The following is a 25513-nucleotide window of genomic DNA, read 5'->3' on the forward strand; positions in this document are numbered from 1 at the left end:
TTGCCAAGTACAAGATTGCTGCAACGAGTTTTAGAGTGTCCTAATAATAATAATTTAATTCGACGAGAATGATCGGCGAGCCTGGCCTGGCACTGGACCGTTTTGGCGGCCACCACGGCAGTCTGTCCTGCAGTGCAGGCGCCAGACACAAGGCGCCAGGCTTTGGGCCGGCGAGGCTCGCCCTTTGAGGCCACGTCGTCGCGGGCCTTTTTCTCGCGGCTCCCACGGTCCGCGTTGCCGCGGTGCGGCGGCGGGGCGGCGCGGGGAGGGGGCAGTCTCCCGCACTGTTTGAACGGGCCGAGAGCGGCCGATCTTCACACTCGCGACGTCACTTTGCACTGCACTGGGCCCTCCAGTCCGAGAGTCACAGCGCCAGGGTGGGGAGGAGCACCACCAGGAAGGCGGGCAGCGGCAGCGGCACCCACGAGCCAATCAGGAGCCGCGTCTCGGGGGCCTGGCCGCCGGGGCCGAGGGACGCCGTCGTCGGCGCGGTGGCGGCGGCCGCGTCGTTGGCGGCCGCGTCCGCGGCGGGAGGCCGTCGAGGCTCCGGGCCCGAGGGCGCCGCCGCGCCCTAGGAGGAGGCCCTGATGTGGCACACGCAGCAGTGCGGGAACCAGAAGGTGTCCGTGTACAGGCGGTCGCCGCCGCCGCCCAGCGCCACCAGTCTCTTCTGCACGTACTGCTGCTCGCACCGCGACGAGTAGCCGTTGGGCAGCGAGCAGATGCCGTTGCACTCGCTGGTCCTGCCAAAACAGCAACAGCACAGAAAACTTTGTGATTGAATTGAATACCAGGTACACTGAAAAAGGAATTGAACTCGAGGCCGGGGGCGAGGCTAGAGGGGCCCGCTAGGCGCCGTGCCGTGCCGTGCCGCGCCGTGCCGTAGCGCCGCACAGTGGGCCAGAAGCCGGTGGAGGAAGCCAAAACTCTAGACGCGTTTTGAGCTCCAGAGTCGCTAAATGGGACTCGAACCGAACGTGTGACACCACCAATGGATTCCTCGTTCGGAGAGCAATCCATTGGTGGTGTCACACGTTCGGTTCGAGTCCCATTTAGCGACTCTGGAGCTCAAAACGCGTCTAGAGTTTTGGCCGCCTCCACCGGCTTCTGGCCCACTGTGCGCCGCGTATTTCAGAACGCGTGCGAGTTTTTTTTTGCGACCGCGGCGATGATAGTTTCACACGGTCGTGTTGTGCATTTTCCCGAGGCCGCCCGGCCCGGCCCGGCGGAGTGCTTGCCGCGTTTGCCGTTGTTTTCAATTATCATTTCGCTCAAGTACAAAATATTCGCTGTAATTTTTTTTCCCGTCCCGAATGGTCAGGCTATAAGGCTCGCATGGCGTGCGGGCGATCTGGACCAGATCAACCCGCGTCATCTGGCTGGGAGGTGCCCGGCGTGACAGAGACCTTCGCCATGGTCGCGTCACGGCGCCGTGGCGCGGAGCGGCGCGGAGGTTGTGTAGGCCGTGAAAACGAACACGAACACAGTGACTGGACACGGATGGCACCGCCAGCTCCGCCACCTCCATTTGCGAGCGCGACCCGCCTGGCGTGGTGTGGCGTGGCACAGTGGGCCAGAAGCCGGTGGAGGCGGCCAAAACTCTAGACGCGTTTTGAGCTCCAGAGTCGCTAAATGGGACTCGAACCGAACGTGTGACCCCACCAATGGATTCCTCGTTCGGAGAGCAATCCATTGGTGGGGTCCCACGTTCGGTTCGAGTCCCATTTAGCGACTCTGGAGCTCAAAACGCGTCTAGAGTTTTGGCCGCCTCCACCGGCTTCTGGCCCACTGTGCGTGGCGGGCGGCGGATACGAATCCACGGCACTGCCAAAACAAAGATCTAAACGACGTTAGATTTTCATGAAAATAAAATGGCCTGGCTCCTGGCGGTCCTTGACTCACACGCACGACTCGGCCCGTACGAGCTGGGTGTAGCGGCCGCCGCCCTGGCCGGCCGCCTGGCCGCCCTGGGCGTCCGGCACGTTGGCGACGAACATCCACACGCCCTTGGTGTTGAGGGCGGCCTGCGGGGTGATGAAGGACGACGTCGTGGGGCACAGCGTCGTGGACCCGGCCTCCGACGTGGACGTCTGGCGCCGCTGCCGACGCCGCAGCAGTCTCGACGCGTCGCGCCGGAACCTGGGAAAAAAATATTAAAATGTGTCCGACACGGTGACTGCTGCTTGCTGCTTCACACCGAGCTGGAAATGGATTCGATTCAGAGTGTCCGGCGTGTTCCGTGCAGCGGCGTTGCCAGGCGGGGTCGCCAACTTTCAGGCGCCTGTGTGCGCAGCGCGCGCAGTGTGTGCGAGGGGGAGGGGGTGAAAGCAGTTACATGTCGCACCCACCCCGTCAGCAGGCCGGCATGCGCGGCTGCATGTGACAAGCCCAGGCAGGAACACTCCATTTTAAAGCCATTTCCACTCACCTCGCCCACGCGATCGGCCCCGCTGGGTTGATGGAGACGGACTGCTGCGGGAAGGACTCCGGGGCCTCCTCCGGGGCGGGCGTCGGCGACATGGGCGGGTACGTGATGTCCGTCAGCGCCGCGTTCAGGGAGTACCTCCTGTCGGGGTAGCCGTCCTGCCGGTACCCGGGAGGGCCGTAGCTCGCGGCCGGCCTGTACCCCAGTGCCGGCCCGCTGGGCCCGCTGGGCGCCGTGGCGTTGTCCTGAGGGCCGGGGCCGTACGAGTACGTCACGGGGAACCTGTTGGCGGAGGCGGCCCTTTATCACAGTGTAGGCCCTACAGGGCAGTGTGAGGGTTGGCGATAACCGCGAAACTCTCCCTCCGGAGGGCCGCAACTCGGCAGGGGCTGGCGCGCTGGCAGGCGGTGGCGGCTGGCCCGAGGGTGGCCACGCGGGCCACGCCACTCCCCGGCCGCTCGCGTGCCGGAAGTCCGTGACTTTGATTGAAAACGAGGGTCGGGCCGCCACGCACGCACACACGCCGCGCGGGCCTGTTGCTCGGCAACCGCCATTTACCTGGAGCTGAAGTCCTCCGCATCCTCGCTCTTGAGCAGCGTGTTGAAGTCGTAGGCCCAGCGGTCGACCAGGTACTGGATCAGGTGTCTGCGGGAAAGCGGAAAGCAGGCTGGTCTCGTCAGACGGCCAGGCGGCAGTGGTGGCAGCCCCCGGGAGCGATCAATTGTGGTCTAGCCTGTCAATGAGTCAGGCGAAGGGGCGCCTGCCAGGGCGGCCGGCCGGTGCGGGACGGACCACCCGGCTGGCTTCTGTGCGTTCAGGGATCGTCCAAGTAGTCCTGGCTCTGTCCTTGTCCCTCCTTGGTCGGTCAATGAGTGCGAGAGAGACAGGTTTTACGTTAGATGTAAGTCCCTTCGTCTCAGCACGCGTCAAGGCAGCGCACAGTGGGCCAGAAGACGGGTGGAGCCGGCCAAAACTCCAGACGCGTTTTGAGCTCCAGAGTCGCTAAGCAGGACTCGAACGGAACGTTTGACCCCACCAATGGATTGCTCTCCGAACGAGGAATCCATTGGTGGGGTCACACGTTCGGTTCGAGTCCCATTTAGCGACTCTGGAGCTCAAAACGCGTCCAGAATTTTGGCAGCCTCCACCGGTCTTCTGGCACACTGTGCAGCGCCACAAGGCAGGCCAGGCCGAGCTAAACGGCGACCCTAAGTCAGCAACGTAATCCAGTGCACCACCCTTAATTGATGCACTTACGCCGGGTAGTGGTCGGCGCTCTCGCAGAAGGTGGCCCCGGGCCGGGCGCAGCGGGGGGTCTTGCCCGGGGGCGCGGGCAGGTAGGGGTAGTCGCGGGGGGCGGCGCGCGGGTAGCAGCCGCCGTAGTTGCGGCAGTAGGGCTGCTTCGCGTCGTACTTGAGGGCCACCACGACGGTCACCGTCAGCAGCAGCGCCGCCAGCGCCGCGCGGAGACACCGCTGCAAAGTAAACAACAATGACAAGTCCGGAAGCGCTTGCCAGTGGCTGCCACTTGAACCGCGGCAGCTCGCCAGGGTGTTTGGGCGGCCCGCGGAGAGATGAACCCCGCAGCTCCATGTCGAAGTGCTTTCGTCGCTGTCTCTCTCGCACGCATGGCGCGTGGCTCAGGGGTGCGAGAGAGACGGAGCGCGCCCTGGGTGCGGCTCGGAATGACGCGAAGAGAATGCACAGTGGACCGGTTCCGGCAGCCGGCTGTCCCGCTGTCTCCATGTCGTCCGTCACATCACATGGCCCGGCCCCCCCCCCGGCCCCCCGGCTCGGCCCAGCTCAACGCAGCCGGCGGGCCGAGGCGGGCCACCACCGCAAAACTGTCAACGGCTCGGCGGTTGCGTGGCCGAGCAATCCGCCTCGCGAGGGAATCATCCACGCCGACGCCCCTCTTGACATGCACCACTGCACCACTACCACTACACACTCACACTCGCACGCACACACACGCTGGGGTGTCGTGTGGACGCACCTGCTGCCCGCTTGACGGCTTGACGGCTTGGCGGCTTGGAGGCAAAAACGCACGCAAGCCGACGGCCGCTCCGCGCACCGCGCACCGCGCTCCGCACGCGGTTTACTTAGGGAAAGATAACTTGGCATGGAAATGTATGCACAGGCCGTCCGAAGTGTGGCTTGGCCGGCCGGGCTTGGCCGGGCTTGGCCGGGCTTGGCCCGCTGTGCATGGCCGGAGACGGGCAAGGCCTGGCAAGGCGAGCCGGCGTGAGCGAACACCGAGGGACAGGTGTGCGTACAGGTAGCGAAAGTAAGTGTCGTGTCATTGTTGCACGCGAGAGAGGCGAGTGTCAACGCGGCGCCGCGGCGTGAACGTGTCACTGTCACCGACAAAACTTTGAAAAAGAAAAGTAAGCAACAACAACAATGACAAACTACCGGACAGCAGAGGCGCGAGCTGCAGCGTCCCGCACGTTTCGCGGTCGGTCTGGCCGGGCCGGCGGGGCTTCGATTGAATAACCCGACCGCATTGTTCTCGTTACCTTTCACAGTGGCGGCGTGCCGATGCCGCGCGCGTGGGGAGCAGGAGCGCTACTCACCGCAGACATGCTGGAGCCGGCGGAAGCACCTCGCCGTCAGCGCCCTGGCGTCTGGCCCTGCCCGTCAACACCGTCAACACATGACACGGCCCCGGCGGCCGGCTTCGGCGCGGCCTGGTTGGAGGCGACCGGGATCGCACGCCGAACTCCCTTCTGCGCCAACGTTTGCTGCTGCTGCTTTCAGGCGCCGGCGTCGCTGTCCGCCGTCATGCCCCCCATGGCCCTGCCGGCACACACGCTGCGCGCCGTGTTGGCGCCCCCTGGCGGTGACTTGGTGGAACACAGGCACGCGCGGGACGGAGGCACACTGGGACTTAAGCCGCGGCAAGGCGATGGTGAGACTGTCTTGTCTTTCTTTCCTCAGCCGGCTGGACGGCTGGCGGTACGCGGCCCGGAGTATCCCCCACTAGCAGCGCAGACCAGCGACCCAGCGACGCGGCGACCACCCCACCCCGCCAGCCCCGCCAGCCCCGCCACAACGAGACGTGCTTGAGCCCGCCACCTGTGTTCGTTGAGGAGCCCGGCACACACGCGGATTTACCGCGCGTCTATGTGTGCGTGTGTGTGCGTGAGTGCGTGTGTGACGACACAGAGTGAGTGTGAAGAAGTGTGTGTTTTTGGGTGCATGGGGAGGGGCGGGGCGGATATGGCTCCGAGCCGCAGTCACGTCATGAAGCGGCTCTTTCATTGTCGAGTGTGTGACTGTGTGTGTGTGTGAGGTCAGGTCGTGATGAGGTTCAGGTAGTACGAAAACAACGGACACTTTCTTCGAAACCTATGACGAGACTTTATTGTAGTAAAAATGTTTCGATCTTCTCTTGTCGACAATAATGCCCGTTCAGTCATGTTTTTGTTTTCTTACGAAAAGGATGAGCGATACACAAACATTAAGGAGAATATTTTCGTGTCTCTTCGCTTCTGGGATGGACTTTCCAAGCAACAAACACGGATGCAATAGACATCCCAAACCCTTGGTATGAAAAACATCTACAAAAGTTAAATGGCACACAACGTCCCTAGAGGCCCTAAACACCACAATACAGGGAGGTACGTGACTAATATTTCGGCACCGGCACTACCGCAACAGCCCACTCTCCGTGGATGCGACGTCTCAGAAGTAAGAGTCATGGCCCCCTCTCACGGGTAAAAAAAGGAAATCGGTAGTCACAAACATATACTGCGGCGGACAAGAAGTACTTTTGAGTCGACGCATCCACTCGATTAAACACTTTACTGATACCCAATAATAGAAGTTTGAACAAATTGAGCAAATAAGATTGCTCCTTTTTTTCCCCTTTCACATCGATACAGACGAAGTAAAGAGCCATGTTTTCGCGATAAGGAGAATTAGTATGTGAAAAATACTCTACCAAAACGAATTGACACAAAAGTTTGATGCTCTTGGATGCACTCTTCAAGGGTCGCTGAATTCGAACTGCAGCAAGTCTTGAGCTGCAACAGAACAGGCGGAAGACGGAGGGAACTCATTAGCAGGGCAAGAACAGCTCGTGAATCGCTTAGTGCACTCTGAACGACACTGGTGTCGGGAGGGTTGCCTACCACCACCTCCATCAGGCGCTGGGAGGACGCAGGTAGGCAACCCTTCCGCCACCGGAGTGTCCGTCTTGACTCTCGACCTCGACCCCCTTGTCTGGACTCACTCTGGCGACTGTCGCTGCAGCCCTTGGAGATGTCGGCGATGCAGTACGGGGCCAGCACCCCCACGGGCCCCGCGGGCGCGACGGGCACGGGCTGCAGGATCTTGGTGTGGTCCTGCTCCGGGCCCGCCAGTGCCGGCGACGTCGAGGTCCCCGTCGAGGTCCCGGTGGAGGCCCGGCCGGGCAGCGGCACTGCGCAATCATGCAGCGTGACAGTTACGTGACCCGGAGGGATCGGCACGGATTCAAATCCGGCCAAGTCAGCGCATCTCTTTTTCTTTCTCTCTTTCTTTCTAATCGGTTGTTTGTTTTTTTTTTTCGGGCGTGGCTGTGACTCATCAGTGCCAGTGGCTCCGCGCTGGCTCGCCGAGGCTAGCCAAGGCCTGCCAGGGCGTAAGGGCGCGGTGCTCGGCGCGGTGGAGAGGCGACCAAAGGCTAATCGAGAATCGCCAGTGAATCGAGCCAAACGGATATTGCTCACCGTCGCCGCCGCCCCGCCAGCGGGCTGACTCCGAGCGGGAAGTCCCACCCGCCGTCTCTCTCGCACCTATACGGGGACGCACGCCTCAAAGAGAAAGAGAGGCCTCTCACTCGGAGTCCGTCTGCAGGCCGCGATGCGAAAGAAGGGCCATTGAGCGGGGCCCGCCCCGCCCTGCCGCGCCCCGCCGCGCGCCATCAGGCCATCAGCATGCAGGCGGCGCGCCCGCCCCTGGCCCGCCCCGCCGCCGGGCCACGCTCTTACTGCAAGCGCCGTACCGCCGTACTGCCGTACCGCGTCGTCGCGAGCCTGGCCGGGCGGGCGAGCGGGCCGTCCAAGAGCGCCCGAAAATGTTAAGTGTCAACCGTTCGAGGGTGAAAGGAAAATTTACCAATTTTGGTGCTCACTTCACCAGAGTTGGTCTTCACCACTATGCTGACTATACAATTCAAATTGGGTTATTTGTAAGACTATTTCCTTTTTCTTTTAATTTTTTTTTGTTAAGTTGTGAAATATAACATTTGCTTGGTGAGTGAGCTCTAGAACTCGCCAGGGTTGTAAACCTCCTTGTAAGTGACCTTGCTTTGTCGTCAGTTCGAACGGTCTCGCCTTAAGAATCTCGGTTCAGCACCACACTATGCAGCATGCCAAGCTACAGGGAGCATGGTACTAACTACAGACACATAAAGCTTCACAAAAGCATGAAAAAAGGGGAAAAGGGGAAGAAAAACTTTTAAAAACCAAATAAAAAAATTATATGACCAGTACAATACACAACATATAATTGTTCCACTTGAAGCAAAACCAGCTGTGTGCAATCATAAATCTCGGGCACTTACACACAACATATAGAAACAGGACATTCTATTTACAGATTAATCACATTTAGAGTTCATACTTTACCAATAAATAGTAACAGTACAAGTTATAAAAGTATAAGAAAGAATGTATGAAATTAACTAAATAGTGGCACAGATATTATTTGTAATTTAAAATTCTATAAATATGCATATAATATAACATAGAAAGAAAAAAACAAAACAAGTACATACAATGATTCATGCAAGAGCAATGTAACAACATACAAACTTAATACAGCATTAACTAAACAAGGAGGTATCTCTGGCTGCTTTAGTTGATCAAAAGATCAGCAGAATTTATTTTCGTATTGAAAAGAGATAGAAGTTAAAAACAAAAGCCCTATGAGAATAAGCCCGGGCAAAGATAATAGAAGCAGCCAAAATCCCTCAAACATAGAAAAAGCCAAAAGGAAGATAGTATGGAACAAACACTTCCACTTCACAATAACAATTCCATTAAGTCTTTCTTTACACATAGCAACGTGAAATAATAGAGGTATCGAGACTAGTAACACAAATTGGCAATAAAGGAACAAACTAAACAGAATCCTATTAAATGAATTAAGCTAATCAGAATGCTGCCATTTCACGGTCACTCAGTCTTCTGAGTAACTCAGATTTTGGATCTAACAACCCTAGAAATGCATTCATTTAAGATTAAGTTCAAAATGTATAAAACCTGATTGTGAGCATTAGTGAAAGTTGTACAAAATATATTGACTTAAAGAAATACCTCAGGGATATTTAAGAATAATAATGGAAGTATTAATTTATTTCTTGTAATACAACACTTCAATTCGAGAACAAGAAATGGTCAGGACCAATCTCTGCAAAGGTGAACAAAGGTCAGAGACGTAGATACTCCTCACTCTCGCAGCACTTATTTTCCATTCATGCCATGCTCTATCCCACTCAGATTTGAGCTAGGACAGTAGAACCTGCAAGTACAATTGGTTCATTGAAATTGAAGTTAAAAGAGACAACAATTGCCACAATTGCAAACTACTGCTGATTTTCAATGAACCTTCCTGCTCTAAAGGCCAAAAAATGCGGAGAATTGCAATGTCTCAGTTTAGCAAACTTTTTAAGTGTACAATCCAATAGCAGAATTAACAGCAAGCTCTAAAGCATGGCATCAAACAATGCCTCTAAAAAAAGATTTGGAAAAAAAATTAAGTAGCCTAGTTCCAAAGAACAACACAATAGACAATTTGAAACAAAACAAAGCTGTGCGTGTATACTGAAAAAAGGCAATCTACAGAGTTTGCTCAAGCAAAGCTTTGTATTTGTTTTTTTTATTTTGTGGTGAAGTAACTATATTACAAACAATACAAATACTACACAACCAGGTCAAAACCATGCACCTAAGCTAGGACGTTTTTTCAAAATATATACTGCAGTAAAGATTTTGTGTCTCGGGGTGACAAAAGTTAAAACAGACTTTAATTGAGTTCAGTGCACTTGGTCTGAGGAGACCAAATGATAATATATGTTATGTTATACTTTATTAAAAGTAACCAATAAAATGTTTTTCTGTAGAACTATTACAGATGAAAACGAAAATACACATATCATATAAATTCGGGCATCGATGAACAGATTGAGACAATAAATGATTCTACCACAAACAATAAAAAGCTTGTTCAGGATACTGGATGACACCCAATGAAAAATATCACATGGCTACATTGCAGTAGCCAAATTAACAGTAGATAAGGCTCCTGATGGTGCTTTGAGAAATATTTAAACAGAACGGTGACTAATGGCTCTACTTCACACAAAAGTATCAAAAAGCAATGTACCAAAGAAAAATAACTCAACACAACTCTACATGACATCTACAAAAAACTCACAAGGGTTGCCCATGGCCATTCGGAAGGATTGTCTGCTGCCAGAAACGTCTTCTGCATTTGGAGTGCCGGAGGCAGTGGGCCCACTGCCTACTGAGCTGCCTTGCTGAGGAGGTGTTGTGGTGGTAGTTGCAACGGATTGCTCAGAGCCACTTGAGCGAGACCTGGACCCACCGGAGCGGCGGCCGCCCGCATGGTTTTGACCATGATTGCGTACCAAGTCAGTTTCACTGGCAGAGCTTCCTCCCGACTTCAAAAGGTCCTTCTCCTTCAAGCAGTGACGCTCCGAGCCGTTGCTGCTTCCTCCTGTAAACATTATTTCAAAATCGTTAATCAACAGTGTATCATGAGACTAGTCTCTTGACTGTATTACTCAATTTTGTTGACCTGACAATAAAACACGGATACCATTAAAAATGCACAAGGTAACAACACAAAGGTGTAGAGTGAAGAAAATAGCACAAACAGAATATTGTCAGATGGCAGAGCTAATGAAAATCATATGAGCTACTTAAAACACAACACCAAAGAACACAGGTAGATTATAACACAATTTGATGGATGCAGAGGATTTAAAAAATGGTCTTAAGAAAAAATAGTCAATTTCAAAATACTGTATTGAAATGAAAAAGTTTCAACATGAAAAGCTTAAGTTTTAAGCATAGCAATAAAGCTACGTACAAACACAAAAAAATGGTCCAACAAAACACAAAAAAAGCTTGAAAAGCAGGTGTGATGGAGGTTGAAGCCATTTATTAAAGAAATGGAAATTGGAGCTGTACTTTTTGTATTTAATTCAGTACAACTCATATTTACTTACGACAATTACTGACAAATGGACAAAAAGATGTAAGAGAACTTTTATCATTTTCTAAATTTCTAACAAAAGGACTGTTTGATTCACTTAACAATAAATCTACATCACAGTAAAGTCACAAGAAAGTCTTCAAGAAAGGATAGTCAGAAGAAGTTACCATCAACACCACCTTCCAAAACAAAAAGCCGCAACAAAGGACACTTACATTCTAGCAGCAAAGTCTCAGCATCCAGTAATGTTTCTGCATCCAGTAAAGTCTCAGCATCAGATGGAGATAAGCTTTGAACAGTTGTGGGCTCACCTGAGCCGGAGTGGATACTGGCACTCTCCTCGCGACCGTAGCTGTACGCTCCAGGCTCATTGTTGTAGTTGAAGGGCATAGGAGTGTAGCCCGCACCGTGAGGAAGGTATGCCCCCGCATAAGGCATGTGTGAGCCTGTCCATGGAGCTGTCGCTACAGTACTTGGAGGTGGCAGAGGTCCTACAGTGTCTCGGTCAAGGGAGACGCAGTCATCATTGAGTTTCAAGGTTGACATAGCTGCAGAAGAAATGCGTTAGCTCAATGCACCCAACACTTAAAGATGTAAAACAATTTAAAAGAAAAATATTTACCATGGCTAAGCACATCACCAAAGATGTAGTAACACTGTTCTGAAAATGTTATTTTATTTACAGTATGGCGTATATAGCCAGCTTTTAACATTTGAGAGGCATATTTGCGAGCATCTCTCCTGTCAAGGAAACCTTCAACATGACTATTCAACCAATCCACAACATCAGCACCTGTCGTCAACATGAAAGCCATTGCAGTGAGACAAAACAAACATTTTCATAGAAAAGCAGAGGTTTAGTTAGTCTTAACTCACCAATAAAAGCATTAGGTATGGTTATTTTTAACCACATACGGTCTCTTATTTCTAACCCTGAATCTGGCCTAGCCATTGCAGCAACTATGGTAGGCATATCAGTATTTACAGTCAAGTGAATTTCCTCAAACGGTCCTGAGTTGGCAATAAATTGACATTAGTTACTTAAATACCATAACAAGATATAAAAACAAACAAAAGCAGTAAGGAGCCTTACTTTCAGTGTCAGGCAAGGTAGAGTTTATGGACGAACTTGTTGACGTTAGAGTACTAACAGATGGTGGCCTCAAAGGAAAAGATTCTCCTGGAAAAGTAATGGATGGTAGTAAAGTAAAAGATTAGACCCAATTAGCTTTAAAAAACAAAAAAAATAGAGGGGAAAAATGACTAAATAGTACATTAATAGCACTCAACAGCTTTCCTCAGTGGGATATTGGTATTGAATAATCCACAGAGACAAAGAGAGTTCAAAGATAAAACATTATGCTATCGTTAACAGGAAACAAAGAGCGCTAGACTAGAACTTTACCTCTTAACGCAGCAGTATGTGCAACCCAGGCTCCAGGGTCAATGGGCCTCACTGGTTCAGTACGGGGAATAGTGAAATAACCTTTCGGGTTGGGGTCCCAGCATTTTGCAACCACCAGCTTGATAGGTCTGAAAGCCAAAAGCAAAAAATGTTATATCTCTGGGTTTAATTTACATAGAAGGTAAGTTGACAAACAAATCCTTACCCAGGTTTTTGAACAACTTCTCGTAAAACCCTTACTGCTTCATCATTGGACATATTTTCAAAATTGATATCGTTAACTTGGAGAATCATATCACCAGGTTCGATGCGCCCATCTAGGGCAACAGCACCACTGTTCAAAAGAGGAAGGAAAAAATAAAGTAGGTCATGAGGCAATATTGTTACATTACAACAAACCTTCAACATTTTCAAACACATACCCTTTCATGATGGATCCAACGTAGATACCTCCATCTCCACCTTTATTGCTTTGGCCTACAATGCTGATGCCCAAGAAATTGACTGTGTCCATGTTTAATGTAACGGTAATGATGTTTAAGGACATAGTAGAGTCAGTAATGGATGAAAATGATGAGGTTCTAGACATGGCTGGAGGAGCTCGATGACGTCTTCTTCTCTGAGGTCTCCTTCTTGACTGTAGTCTCGACACAACACTTGACGAGTCTGAAGATGAAACCACAATATGAATAAAATTGCATTGAAATAGGATTTGGCATTACATGTAAATTAAGTTTCAAGCTCACCAAGTGTGCCTCTGTCCATAGACATTTGTGTGTGCCTTCCAGTGGTAGAAGTGATGCGACTGGATGCATCATCTTCTGATTCCAAAAAACTAGTTGTTTCCAGGTCAGAGCTCAGCATGGATGAAGATTCATACCCATGACCACCCCTAAGTCTTGAGTGTCCATTCATTCTTAATCCTACCATAAGAAGAAAAGAGAAATGAAACAGTGGGCAGGGGTGTCTAAAGGTAAAGGTAAGGGGTTGCTAGTGTGTATCTCACCATTATACTGATTGTATTTTTCATGACGAGCACTTTTATGCATACTATGGTGGCCAGGCCGGGAACTGATGATGGATTCTGTTTCAGTGCATGTTAGATCATCTACATTTGATCTCATGTGGGATGGATTAAGCATTCTGAAACAAGTACAAAGGAAAAAAAAATCAGTACAAAATTTGTGAATGGACAAAACTTTGGAATGGCAACAAAAGAAAAGCTACATACCTGGCATCACTTGGACGGTCCCCATTTTTGCCATCTGAGTGTGCAGCACTTTCTGTGCACTGTGAAGCACCATCAGACACATTGCTTCCCTCAGCAGAAACCAGCTTTAAAAGACATGAAGAGTAAACTTAGTAATGTAAGATTAGTAGATGTATAAAAATTGACCGAGAAAATACATACCCATGAAACCACACGTCCGTTGAAGCAGGGCAAATGTGCTTCATCGTCAACTATTTCTTCTTTTACCACTCTGGAAATTTAAATCAAACCAAACGTCAACAACGCATAGTTTATGAATGAGAGCAACTTGAGATGAAGAAAGGTGAATCGACCAGAGCCTCAAATGGAAAAATTATAAGATTAAATTCAGTCATAGCATAGAATAAATGATACAAAGTTGAAACTACAGCGACTGAAGTCAGAAAATAGCAGAAGATAATATCTGTAACACAGCAAACTAACAATAAACAGAAACTGAAATGTCAAAATATAGTCTGCTGATATTTACTAGAGAATACCAAATCTAAAAAGAAAATTAGAAAGAGTGTTGTTTGCAAAACAGAAGATGAAGAGAAAGGTATTCTCGACCTTTTAATTCACAAATGTATGATTGTTTACAGTAACTTGAGAAAGTAGTGGATGTAGGCCTATGCATAGGTAAGCCGCACACAAAAATAAACAAAACTAAATGGGAGGTTATCGAAAAACCATAAAACTTGGATCTTGCAGGCGAAATTCCTTGTGCTGTACCAAGATACGGACGCTACGGCACAAGAAATAATAGCCATTTCCGTAAAGCGAAAGGAGAAACTCACCCGAAATCATCATCCATAGACTTGAAAAAGAACTTGTAATTGGGTCGATTGAGGACATTTTTGAAGTCGGCGAGCGTCACTTGGTCTGGAGAGATAGGCAATTTAACTAAGTATGGAGTTTCTTCGTCATCAATATGATAAATTACTTTAGTTTCATCCATTTCTTAAAAACAAACTCAAGAAGCCACTACCCGCAACACAGCATTTATTTTCAACATGGAGGACCAACGAGGACGTCAAATTTCTCTTGGCTGTGGAGCCCATGGACCATCCAGGGTTTCTGTCTGCAAACAAAGCCGCTGCATGGCCGCTAGTTATCTCTGAACGTGAAAGCCCGTTTTCAGGATTCGCCGATCAACAAACATTAACAATTCAGACGGTTCCTTCCATTTCTTGGTTGAAGAAAAATTCGGCGAACCCAACTGGCCGTGACTGGTCACGTTGGCAGACATCAACGGGGCCGCAAGCTCCAGCAACGCGGGACTTTTGAACTGAGATGTCGCCGACCCACTCCACCACACTCACGTTTCGTGGTGTAGTGTACAAGTTGTAACCGCGCGACCGCTTTTTTTTGTCAATTTTTACTTTCAGAGTGCGAAAATGTATATGTTCCCCACACTGTTGAAGGATCCGCAAATCACCGCGACTTTTCGGCGGGTGCCGTGCGCGTAGTCACAGCCAGCGCACAGCCGCACAGCCAGCGCAAGACGACATCGTCTCGGAAAATAACAATAACCGTTTGCGACTTTGCAGTGTGGGGGCGGCGAGGCGTGACGGCGCAGTGGGTGGCGACCCCTGGCGGCGGCACCGCGCAACCACCAGCGCGCTGGGCCTTCCCTCCCCGCCCCGGACGCGCGGTGGAGGCGCGGTGAAGCTTCAGTCGTGTTGCGGGGGGCGCGCGGAGCGGTGCTGAGTGGTCGGCACGGGGAAGACCTCGGTGGTCGCCTGGACCTGGCGGATCCGGCGCGTGTTGGAGCTCGCCGCGTGTGGCAAGCCGCAGCGCCGCAGCGGGGCGCATCTGGCGACCCGTCCGTGCCGCAGCGGGCGCGACGCTACGCGACGCTAGCGGGCCGGGGGGCGAGCACCGTCGGATGAATCCTTGACTCGCGCCGGCCGAGTCCTCGCGTGTGCGTGTGTGTGTGCGTGTGTGCGCGTGCGTGTGAGAGGATACTAAGGATTACCTTGTCATGAGGTGAGTGGTGTGCAGCATATCGGACTGCCAATCAGCCCCCACACTGCTGAGGATGCACGGAGGGGGTGCAGGGAAGGTTCGGCACATAGATAAGCGAAAGGAAGGAGTAAGGAAGAAGGAAGTAGGTGGATGGAATGGAGGCCTCTCGACTGAGATAACGCAGGGCAGGCCAGCAGGGCGGGGCGGGGCGGGGCGGGGCGGGGCGGCGGGGGTGTTTCCCAGATAGTCGTCGCGCAGCTCAGCACCCTGCACCCCTTTCTTTCTGCCCCGCTCCGCCCCCGGCCCACCACGGCCACCACGGCCGCACCGCGCTGAACCGAGCTGCATTTCTACGGTCTTGCCACCACAGTGTCGCCACTGCACCGCACCCCTGCCCTTCTAATGGGATTACGCACGGCTCCGACGGCCAAGTCCAATACCCACCGGGAAATAAAAGCCCCGCCATTTCGACCAGTTACGCCTCTTTTCTTATTCTCCCCCCCCTTTTTTTTCGCCGAACGATTTCATTTGAATGGTAGCAGGCGGGACGCTGGCTGCCCCCTCCCCTCTGCGGGCGCTGGGGCGAGGGTAGGCGAGGGGCTCTGCGGCCGGACAAACAGACGGTGCCAAATACATAAAATGCCAGTCGCATTAGACCCGGATGGGCAAAAAGGCCCGTGGCGCTACCGGGGACGCAGGGAACCGGGATAAGCAGGGAAGCCCCAAGCAAAGGCCGTGCGTGGACGTTCGGGGCATTTACATACTAATGGTGGCGGGGTGTGTTGCCCGCCGCCGCCGCCGCCCCGCCCCGCCCCGCCCCGCCCCCCCGCCCCGTTGTCACGTCCCGGTGTTGGCAACACCCGAACCTGCCCAGCCCAGCCCACTCCATCCGGCCGAATCTATGCCCGCCATGGCTGCCATTACAGCCCAGATAAATTCCTCGCCGGCTAATCTACGGGGATAATCTTTTTCCCGGCCGGGCCTGGGCCAGCCTGTTCCGCCCACCCCGTCAAGCTTCCCCCGTAACGCTGTTACCCCACAATGACCTACCCGGAATGCCTAGCCTGTTCCTTTCTCTGCACCAATTACCCCCCCTACCTGTTACCTGCACATTATCGGCCCGTCATAACTTACCCGCCATTACGGAATCCCCTGCGGCTTCCCCGACCGCCGCGCCGCCGCGCCGCCGCGTCTGTCGAAGAAGAAATGAAAAATGGGACGAGGTGCCCAGCCGGAAGAGAGTCTGAGGCGTGTCAAGTATATAATCCAGTCGATTTGCTCTCGATATTTTTTTCTCACCTCTGCCTCTGTCGTCGCCTCATGGTTCGTTCATGGTCCCATGCCTTCTCCGGAGCGCGCGAAAAAAAGGGGGGAGGGAGAAACCTTGACTTCGATTTCCACATGTAATTTTTTTTGTATTTTCTCTTTATTTTCGCGAGAAGGTCTTTCGGGGCGGCTTGGCTGGGGCTGGCCTTGGCGCTGGGGAGGTAGGCTGGCGTAGGCGGCCGAGTCGCCCCGAGTGGCGCGGAGAATCGGGTTGCCGCGTTGCCGGTCCAGATTTATTGGCCGGAAATTGGGCCAATGGCATTGCGGCGTTTGGGGCTGATGGAAGGCGCAGGCGGCCGCAGGGGTGGTGCCCTGTGACGCCGAGCGCTGAACGCGGAGCGCCTCCAAGCGCTTTCAGGCGCCTCGCCAAGCGCTTTCAGGCGCCTCCAAGCGCTTTCAGGCGCCTCCAAGTGCTTTCAGGCGCCTCCAAGCGCTTTCAGGCGCCTCCAAGCGCTTTCAGGCGCCTCCAAGCGCTTTCAGGCGCCTCCAAGCGCTTTCAGGCGCCTCCTAGCGCTTTCAGGCGCCTCGCCAAGCGCTTTCAGGCGCCTCCAAGCGCTTTCAGGCGCCTCGCCAAGCGCCGCCAAGCGCCGCAAGCGTGAAGGATGGGCGGCGCGCGTGGCCCTGGACTGCAGGCCGGCGTCCAAGGCCTGACATGACAGCACGCCAAATCGCCCCCCTTTTTCTCAACCCACTTTTTAGCGTCGTGTTTCGTTTGTTTGTTTGTTTGTTTGTTTGTTTGGGGTAGCTGCTTTGTGTGGGTGTCTTTTTTCAACCCGTTCCGTTCGAGTCATTGTGCATTGTAGGGGCATACGGAATTATTTACGGCAAGCCCGGGGGTGAGTGGCCTTCCGCAGCGTGGGCAAGGTCGCTTTCCAGTCCAGAGGTTCGAATCTTCCGACTTTAATTCACTTTTCCAACGGGCTGGTCGTCAGATTGAAACGTGCTGCGGACAGCAAACGCACTGTGCTGCGTGAAATGCTCACACACAACAAGCAGCCTTCATTGTTGCTGTTGTTGTCCTGGATGCATTACAACAGTGGGAGCACGCATTGAGAAGACCGTGATCCACCTCGCGCCCCTCTGCGTGTTAATCGTGATTGATGATTGATTACTTGTTGTTGTTCCCCGATGCAGCTGTTGCTATTGTTGTTGTTGTTGGATCGGGAAGTAGAGATAATCCCCCGTGGCATTGAGTGGGGTAGTGTGATACGCGAGTGGCCTAATCACAAACAATGTGGGACGGACACGCCCGCTGAGCAGAGACGGGAACGGGGTCCGCGGGCACGCTTACCTCGACGAGGAAATGAGCGCATTCATTCAGTGGTTTATCCTGTGTCATTAGATTTTTTTTTAAAATAATAAAAACTTTTCTTTTTTTTAAGTTTATCAATTGTTTTTTCAAAAGAACTTGACTGCTGTTAAATTTGACGTGAAGGCCTCCCCGGACTCGTGCGGCGCGAGTGGGTCCTCCAGGGCACGACAGTGGGCCAGAAGCCGGTGGAGGCGGCCAAAACTCTAGACGCGTTTTGATTTCCAGAGTCGCTAAACGGGACTCGAACCGAAAGTGTGACCCCACCAATGGATTGCTCTCCGAACGAGGAATCCATTGGTGGGGTCACACGCTCGATTCGAGTCCTGCTTAGCGACTCTAGTGCTCAAAACGCGTCTGGAGTTTTGGCCGCCTTCACCGGTCTTCTGGCCCACTGTGCAGGGCCTCCCCACTGTGCGAAAAAACCACAGTGAATCCCGTTAATTTTTTTGCCGGGATTTACTGTAGTTCAGAACACAGGATTTACCGTGCCTGGCTACAGTATCCACTGTACCTGGTACAGGATATTCCGTACTCCACCCCTGTGGTACAGTAAATCCCGTACAAAGTACAGTAGATCCTGTTAAAAAAGTACAGTTAATCTTGTCCTCTGAACTACAGTGACAGCTGTACTAATTACTACAGGATTTACTGTGATTTTTCCCCACAGTGCCTAAGACCGATCCGGAGGGGGCGCAGCATTAGTCACGGTTCATCCATTTTGAATGAAGTGAGGTTAGGTTAGTCGGGACGAGCGTGTCACGCATTCTGCATGGTCCATTCTGCATGGGCTGGGCCGGGCCGGACCTGGCCGGCCCAGGGGAGGCACAGAGTTGTCTGCAGTCCCTCAAGGACGCTGCCTGCCCGCCCTGCCCGCCCTGCCCGCCGTCCTCCGGTCCCCAAGCGAGCCGCGAGCCGCGTTCGCAGAGACCTATAGTAGCGCTCGCCCTGGAGATAGGCGTGTGCTCAGCGGGCAGCTGACAGCACTGGTACACTGTTGGCTGTGGGTGGTTCATCCGCCACCTTGGTTCCGAACAGTCTCGCCGTCCCTGTCGCACCCCAAAGTAAGAGTCAGTGAGTGAGAGAGAAAGAGACAGCGACGAAAGTGCTATATTCAGACTGAGCCTGAAGGTGTGCGCTACAACGGGTGATCGTTACGCTCTCTGGACCTTTCGCGGGGCCTCTGTCGCCCCCTCTCCCACCCCTGTGGCCCCACGCCGCCACCCCGCTCCAACTCCTCACTCGTACGACCCGCCCTCCACATGCGAGACCAGCCAGACCTGCACTCGGTCGCTTCGCTGAGCGGGAAAACACAATTCTAGTTAACGCATTCACGAGGGGACCGCACCGCACCGCTCGGCGTGCTCGGCACCGCACGCCGGGTGGTCTCGTTTCCCATGTTCGACACAATGTTAAACTCACACAGCGGCTGAAACGGCGCCGGAAGAAGAAGAAGAAGGAGAAGCGAAAGAAAGAAAGAGAAAACGCAAGGCGAGCACAAAGCTGCGGCGTTGCGATTTGTCCTGAGATACTTGGCCGTCCACGCTGTGCGGCGCTGCGTTGCCGCTGCGTTGCCGCTGGCGCCTGCCGAGGGAGTCCGGGGCGTGGCGTCGACGCCCTGCCTCTCTCGCACCCCTGCACGGGGCGCCCCGAGAGGGAGAGAGACAGCGCGTCGCTGGCGCGCCCCCCCGCGCGCGACAGTTTACGGCGCGTGTAACGCGGTGCATTGTGTGTACCTACCGTGCCGCCGCCGTACTGCCGTACTGCCGCACTGCCTCGGCGGCGAAAAGAGAGAGAAGAAACGGGAACAAAGAGAAACGGTCGCCGCGTTTGGTGGCGAGGCGAGTACACGGTCGATGCGTCCGCACTGCAGCACGCCGAGCCCTTCAGTCGCCACCAGTCCTCGGCTGCAGGCTCGCGTGCTGTACAGACTGCCCCTTTGCCGCGCCGAGAACGCTCCGCCGCCACTACTCAACAAGTCGAGAATATTGTTTTCCGGTGTGTGAGCAATTATTTAATTACCAACGCGACAGAGCTGGCCGGCTCTTGGCTATCTTGATGCCCTGTCACCCCGCAGCCTGTGTCCCTTCTCACACGGTTATCGTCGCCGGGCAGTCACCAGACCGGAGGGCGATGAAGACAGGGGAGGGGGCGTGTTATGATTGGTTAAAGCCCTGTCTGGACTGCAAGGGTTAAGTTGTTGAGCTCAGAGAATCTCTTCATGGAGCAGTAATAGCAATTTCAAAACGCGCGAAGGCGGGAATCTAACACACAGCACAGCAGCGCTGTCAGGACGTGTTGACGCTGCCAGCATGCTGCTCGGAGAGGGGGGCTGCTCCGGATTCTTGTTGCGTTTTCGTAGAAGAAGGCAAGGCCGTGCTGAAAGAGACTTCTTGGACACGCGGGCCGGCGGGCTGTACAAGAAAGCGCTGCCCAGCTAGCTGCTGCCGGATGAATGGGGACGCGAGGAGAGGACCCCCCCCTCCCCCCCCCTCCCCCCCTCCCCCCCTCCCCCCCTCCCCCCCTCCCCCCCTCCCCCCCTCCCCCCCTCCCCCCCCTCCCCCCCCACCCCACCACCACCAAGCGAGGTCTGCGACGCAACAATAAAAGGACCAGCGCCAAGATGAACCCTCTTGCAGGCACACGGGGAAGCGCGTTGGACAGGAATCCAATTCTCTGATCGCGCAGACACGAATCGGGTTTAACGCAGCCTTTTCAACTTTCCACTTTGTTTTCCACGGCCAATATTTTTATTTTATTGTTCATGGGACAATGGAAGGCGTCTGAGAGTGACGCGTGGAGGCCGCGTGCGCGAGGATGAAATGAATAAATACATTAAATACTGCAGTGGATTTTTGAAAAGAGAAGAAAATCCGCGGCGCGAGTGCCTCGCTTCCGGTTTGCGCAGTAATTCCGTTTGTTCTCTCGCATGCGTTGCGCGTCGCTGCGTTGCTGCTTTGACGGGGTCCCCGTGTTGCCGCGCTGCCTCTCTCCCAGTGCAGCGGACGGACCACGACGCGACCTTCATTATTCTACTACATTAAATCAGCACAACAGAGCTAAAAATGTTATTGGATCAACACACAAACATCATCCCAGTCGTGGTGATCGAGGTTCTGGTGCAGGCCCTGGGCGTCTGGTATTGGCCGTGGTGGAGACCCTGGCGTTGGTGGAGGCCCTGGCTGTTGGTGGAGGCCCTGGTGCAGGCCCTGGCGTTATGGTGGAGGCCCTGGCGTTGGTGGAGGCCCTCGTGCAGGCCCTGGCGTTGGTGGAGGCCCTGGCGTTGGTGGACGCCCTGGCGTTGGTGGAGGCCCTGGCGTTGGTGGAGGCCCTGGTGCAAGCCCTGGAGTTGGTGGAGGCCCTGGCGTTGGTGGAGGCCCTGGTGCAGGCCCTGGAGTTGGTGGAGGCCCTGGCTGTTGGTGGAGGCCCTGGTGCAGGCCGAGGCCCCAAACAAGAGGGACAACAAAGCCGGGGGCCGGATAATCCCGTCGCGCAGTTGGCCTGCGAATGGAACTTAGCACAAGTTTTGAATGAATTAGGCGTCCTCCATGCGGAGCCGTGCGGAGCCGAGGCCGTCCCGCTGGCCATGGCGGCCCGAAGCCTGAAGGAGCTAGTAAAGATTAATAGTTATTGCGCCCCTTGATTCCACGCCGTCCAAACACCACAGCGCGCGGACGCGGCGGGGCGGGGGCCTTGCGGGGGCCTTGCGGGGGTCTTGCCCGCCGCTCTGGCGCGGCGGGGTGCAGCGGGGCGCGACGGGGCCGCCGCCCGCCACCGCCACTGCAGTCGACAACGCCACCAACAAGACCGCCCGGTGCAGTGCGCAGTTTCTCATACCCAAGTGGCTGGCGTCCATGCCAGCAGGACGTGACCGCCGGCGTGTCGGCGGCGCTCTCGCTGGGGGCGGGCCGCCCGGAGCGTAGGCAGCACGCGGGCGGCGCTGCGGGCGGGTTGCCTACGCCGCGACCGGCGGGCGTTTCTCTGTCTCTCCCACACGCCGACGGGGCGCCCCATGAGTGCGACAGAGACAGAGCGACGAAACTACTCTTCTGAATCGGCCCGCTGCTCGCCCAATTCCATTTTTGCCGCCGTTTTGCCGCGAGGCGGCGGCAGCGCGGCAGCAGGGAACCCCATGATTGCTGTGGTCCTGAAGTCTGGAGCAGCCCCTCCAAGAGCCCTTCCATCTCCGCGTCCAGATCTACCCACCCCGCCCCGCCCCACCCCACCCCGCCCCGCCCCGCCCCGAACACGACGCGCTGCGCTGTGCTGCGCGCTGAGCGCGGCGCCCCGCAGGCCGCCCCCAGGCCAGGCGAGAAAGTCGCCTTCGAAACACGCGCCGGTGCGGACTTCTTTTTCCCGGCCCTTGAACATCGAGATGAATTTAAGGAAAGTTGGCGCTCCTGGCGGGCGGCGCCGCAAGCGCATTGTGCCTGCCCCTTTGCGACGCTTTGCGACGCTTTGCGGGCCCGCCGGGTCGGGGCTTTCATTTGCGAGAGAAGCAGGCCACTTGGCCACTCAGAACGGTATAGAGTAGCGGCGAGGAAGCGCTACCCCGCTACCCGAGTCCGCCAGTCCGCCGCCCCGGGCTAAGCTGTCCTTTAATCCTCTTTCCCTGCTCTTTTGTCTTTTCTTTCCACTCCCCTCTCGGTGCAGCCAGCCAGGCCAGCCGGCCGCTCGAAAGGCCACGATTTCTTGCCTGTACAGCCGGACGACTAAACGAAGGTCGTTAAGCGCCGACTCGCTCTTTTTTTCTCCTCTCTCGCTCTCTCTTTCTCTCGCGCTTCGAAATTAAACTGCAGCGACTGTTTGGTTAGTGTCGTATCGCGCCGGCGGCACGTTTCGGAAAGCGGACGGAAAGAACAAGAAGGTGCAGGCGGCACTGACTTGGCGCGCTAGCCTAGCATTGTCACCCCACTGGCAAAGCGGTAGCCAGCAGCCAGCCTCCAGCCCTGGCTCAAGTACTTACCAACTTGACCCTACCGGCTCGGCCTAGGGCCCCTCGGCCAAACTCGACCTCAATGCGTGCCTGATTCACTCCGAGGACGCTCCCCGCCTGACTGGTCGCTGTGCCCCCTTGTCGCTCCGGAGACAATCTGGACCTCCGGGGCGGCGGTGGGGCTAGCGGTCGCCAACTCCCGCCGCCACGCCCTACTCGGCGGGGATGAATATTCACAGTGGAGCGAACGAAACCACACCTCTCTCCTCTCTCCCCGCCGCCATCTACGTGTTCCTCCGTGGGCACACACACAAACACACTCACTCACTCACTCACTCACTCACTCACTCACTCACTCACTCACTCACTCACTCACTCACTCACTCACTCACTCACTCACTCACTCACTCACTCACTCACTCACTCACTCACCCACTCACTCACTCACTCACTCACTCACTCACTCACTCGCTCACTCACTCACTCACTCACTCACTCACTCACTCACTCACTCACTCACTCACTCACTCACTCACTCACTCACTCACTCACACACACACACACACACACACACACACACACACACACCCCTTCGCAAACAGCTCCCTCCCCCTCCTACACACAGAGTCCTGGACAAACGTCCGAGCCGTCCTGAAACTTGACGCAGATGGTTTTAGACTTTCCGCGGTGCCCGGGCGCACGGCCGGACTGCAGGGCTGCAGCCACATCACAGTGTGGCGGCGTGAGACGGCTATGCGTTTGATGTTGTTTCACACAAAGAACAAAACATTCCACGGAAATACGAAAAACCGCACGCATACCATAGCCATCGATCAGCTGTTTTATTTTTCCCGTTCCTGTTTCTCCTGGCCAGCGTCCGGGGGCCCCGGCGGCCCGGGGCCCGAGGGGTCCATCGGGCATGAATTTTTGATTCGGATTATTATCCTAATTGCTGTCGCTCGGCGCGGTGCCGCTGAGTGCTCCCTCACCCCCACCCCTTTCCTGTCGCTGCGGAGAAGGGGTGGGGCGGGAATCAGAGGCGAATCGAGAGAATCCCGAGGATCGGAAAAAATGAGAACTCAAGTTCTTTTCTATTTATTTGAGTAGATTGATTGATTGACGAATCGATGAGATCGGAATTGGGCAGAAATCCTAAAGATGAGAAAAGTCACTAACACCCGAACAAGCTCGATTCAACGTAGTATCAAAACGACTTGTCACAGATTTTTCAAAGCGGTTTTCGAGGCGTTTTGGGGGCGTTTTCAGGGTTTTCTTCAGGCATATTTGAGGCGTTTTTGAGGCATTTTTAAGAGGGCGCCTCGCCTCGCCGCTCCGCGGTGCGACCGCGGTGTCACCGTCCGACGTCGCCCTCTGAGCAACGTCGCAGACGTGGCCGGAATGCGGTCCGCGGGGAGCAGCGGCCTCTGGACGTGTGTCTTCTTTACTGCGGACTGATTCCGAGTGCCGCTCTGTCTCTCTCGCACCCATACGGCACGCCCCATGAGTGCGAGGGAGACAGAGCGACGAAAACGACTCAGTCTGCTGGCATTGGGCAGACACCTCGGCTGCGGAGGGCAGCTACCCACTGCAGACAGCTTGCGTCAAAACATAAATAAAAAGAAAAAAAGAAGAAAAAACTAAGAAAAATTCCAATGCTAATCGCATTGCAAAGTGTTCCCATTTTCACAACTGGATTAAAAAAAGTTATGAAAAACCAATAAAAAAGGAGTTTTGGTTTGGGAGAGAAATTGCAGCAAAGTTTGTCGAAACGGTAACAAATGCGTAGAAATCGTGGTTTTGGCTGACTTTAGGCAGCCACTGCGTCTAACATAAGGCGGCTAATCGTTCGCCCTAAACGGGTGGGTACCAGCGGGTGAAACTGGCACCGGAGCATCGACCTAGCAACTTTGGTCAAAAATTTCGACCGTTTGTGATTAAAATCACCGGGATTGAGAGGCGCGCCTTTATTCAAACCTCGATATTCCCCCAATACTGTGGCTGAGAGGAAAAAGGAAAAATGTAAAAAAAAAAAACAACTTTCCCTGCTCTTCTCCTTTGTTTTCCTTCCGGCGGCGTGCTGTTGTTTTACGCGCTGCGGTGAATACGCTCCACGAGGGCAGGCCTGGCAGGCCAGTGCCGCGGGCCAGTCACCCCCCGTCACCCCTCCACCCCGCCGGGCCCAGCGTGTGTAGGTCGGGGCCCGGCTGGGCCCGGCTAGGCCCGGCCGGGGGCGGTGGGGCGCGGCCCCAAATAGCTTTGACGCGCGTCGCCCCGCCCCGCCCCACCCCGCTGACAGTGCGTGGGGGTTGTGGATCTTTCGCCGGAACTTTGCTTATAGTGGTGACCCCGCACGGGGGGCCCCGTTAGCGCCCCGAGCGCCACCGGGGCGGCGGAGCGAGGCAGAGCGCGCTTGCGGCCAACCGTGGGGCACCGTGCATTCTAAATGTCTTACGAAGAAATTTCCCATAATACGAAGGAAATGGCGCAAGCATAATACGAAGGTGGTTTTCCTTCGTATTACGAAGGTTTTTCTTTGTATCTTACAATGAAAAAGCTAAAAAGATTCGTATTACGAAGGAATATTGCTTTGTATTATGCTTGCGCCGAATTCACTGTAACATGCGAATAACATAGGTCAAATTTCATTGTAAGACATTTAGAGTGTG

At 54.4% G+C, this 25513-nt stretch overlaps 2 protein-coding genes across 4 annotated transcripts; both read right to left on the reverse strand.

Annotated features, from left to right (window-relative positions):
• Nucleotides 1-543: 543 nt before the first annotated feature.
• LOC117643506 (protein spaetzle 5) lies at nt 544-5395 on the reverse strand. The gene is made up of 6 exons (XM_034382435.1): nt 5002-5395; nt 3683-3900; nt 2984-3070; nt 2429-2707; nt 1903-2139; nt 544-743 (listed from the first exon to the last, which is right to left on the reverse strand). The coding sequence occupies exons 1-6, from the start codon at nt 5008-5010 to the stop codon at nt 572-574; spliced, it is 1002 nt and encodes a 333-aa protein (XP_034238326.1). The 5' UTR covers nt 5011-5395; the 3' UTR covers nt 544-571.
• Nucleotides 5396-5786: 391 nt separating this feature from the next.
• On the reverse strand, nt 5787-14357 carry LOC117643584 (segment polarity protein dishevelled homolog DVL-3). 3 transcript variants are annotated; one of them, XM_034382543.1, is made up of 15 exons: nt 14106-14357; nt 13471-13540; nt 13291-13394; nt 13066-13202; nt 12806-12982; nt 12482-12725; nt 12265-12393; nt 12060-12187; nt 11748-11834; nt 11531-11665; nt 11277-11447; nt 10966-11202; nt 9851-10153; nt 6663-6851; nt 5787-6453 (listed from the first exon to the last, which is right to left on the reverse strand). In XM_034382543.1, the coding sequence occupies exons 1-15, from the start codon at nt 14264-14266 to the stop codon at nt 6416-6418; spliced, it is 2310 nt and encodes a 769-aa protein (XP_034238434.1). In that variant the 5' UTR covers nt 14267-14357; the 3' UTR covers nt 5787-6415. The 3 variants fall into 3 exon arrangements, with proteins under 3 accessions (XP_034238434.1, XP_034238435.1, XP_034238436.1); XM_034382544.1 differs by lacking the exons at nt 5787-6453; nt 6663-6851 and adding an exon at nt 7877-8935 and having other exon boundaries at nt 14106-14266; XM_034382545.1 differs by lacking the exons at nt 5787-6453; nt 6663-6851 and having other exon boundaries at nt 10015-10153; nt 10870-11202; nt 14106-14266.
• Between the last annotated feature and the right edge of the window lie 11156 nt (nt 14358-25513).

This window comes from Thrips palmi, unplaced genomic scaffold (assembly GCF_012932325.1).
Source record: "Thrips palmi isolate BJ-2018 unplaced genomic scaffold, TpBJ-2018v1 HiC_scaffold_17, whole genome shotgun sequence".
NCBI classification, from domain to species: domain Eukaryota; kingdom Metazoa; phylum Arthropoda; class Insecta; order Thysanoptera; family Thripidae; genus Thrips; species Thrips palmi.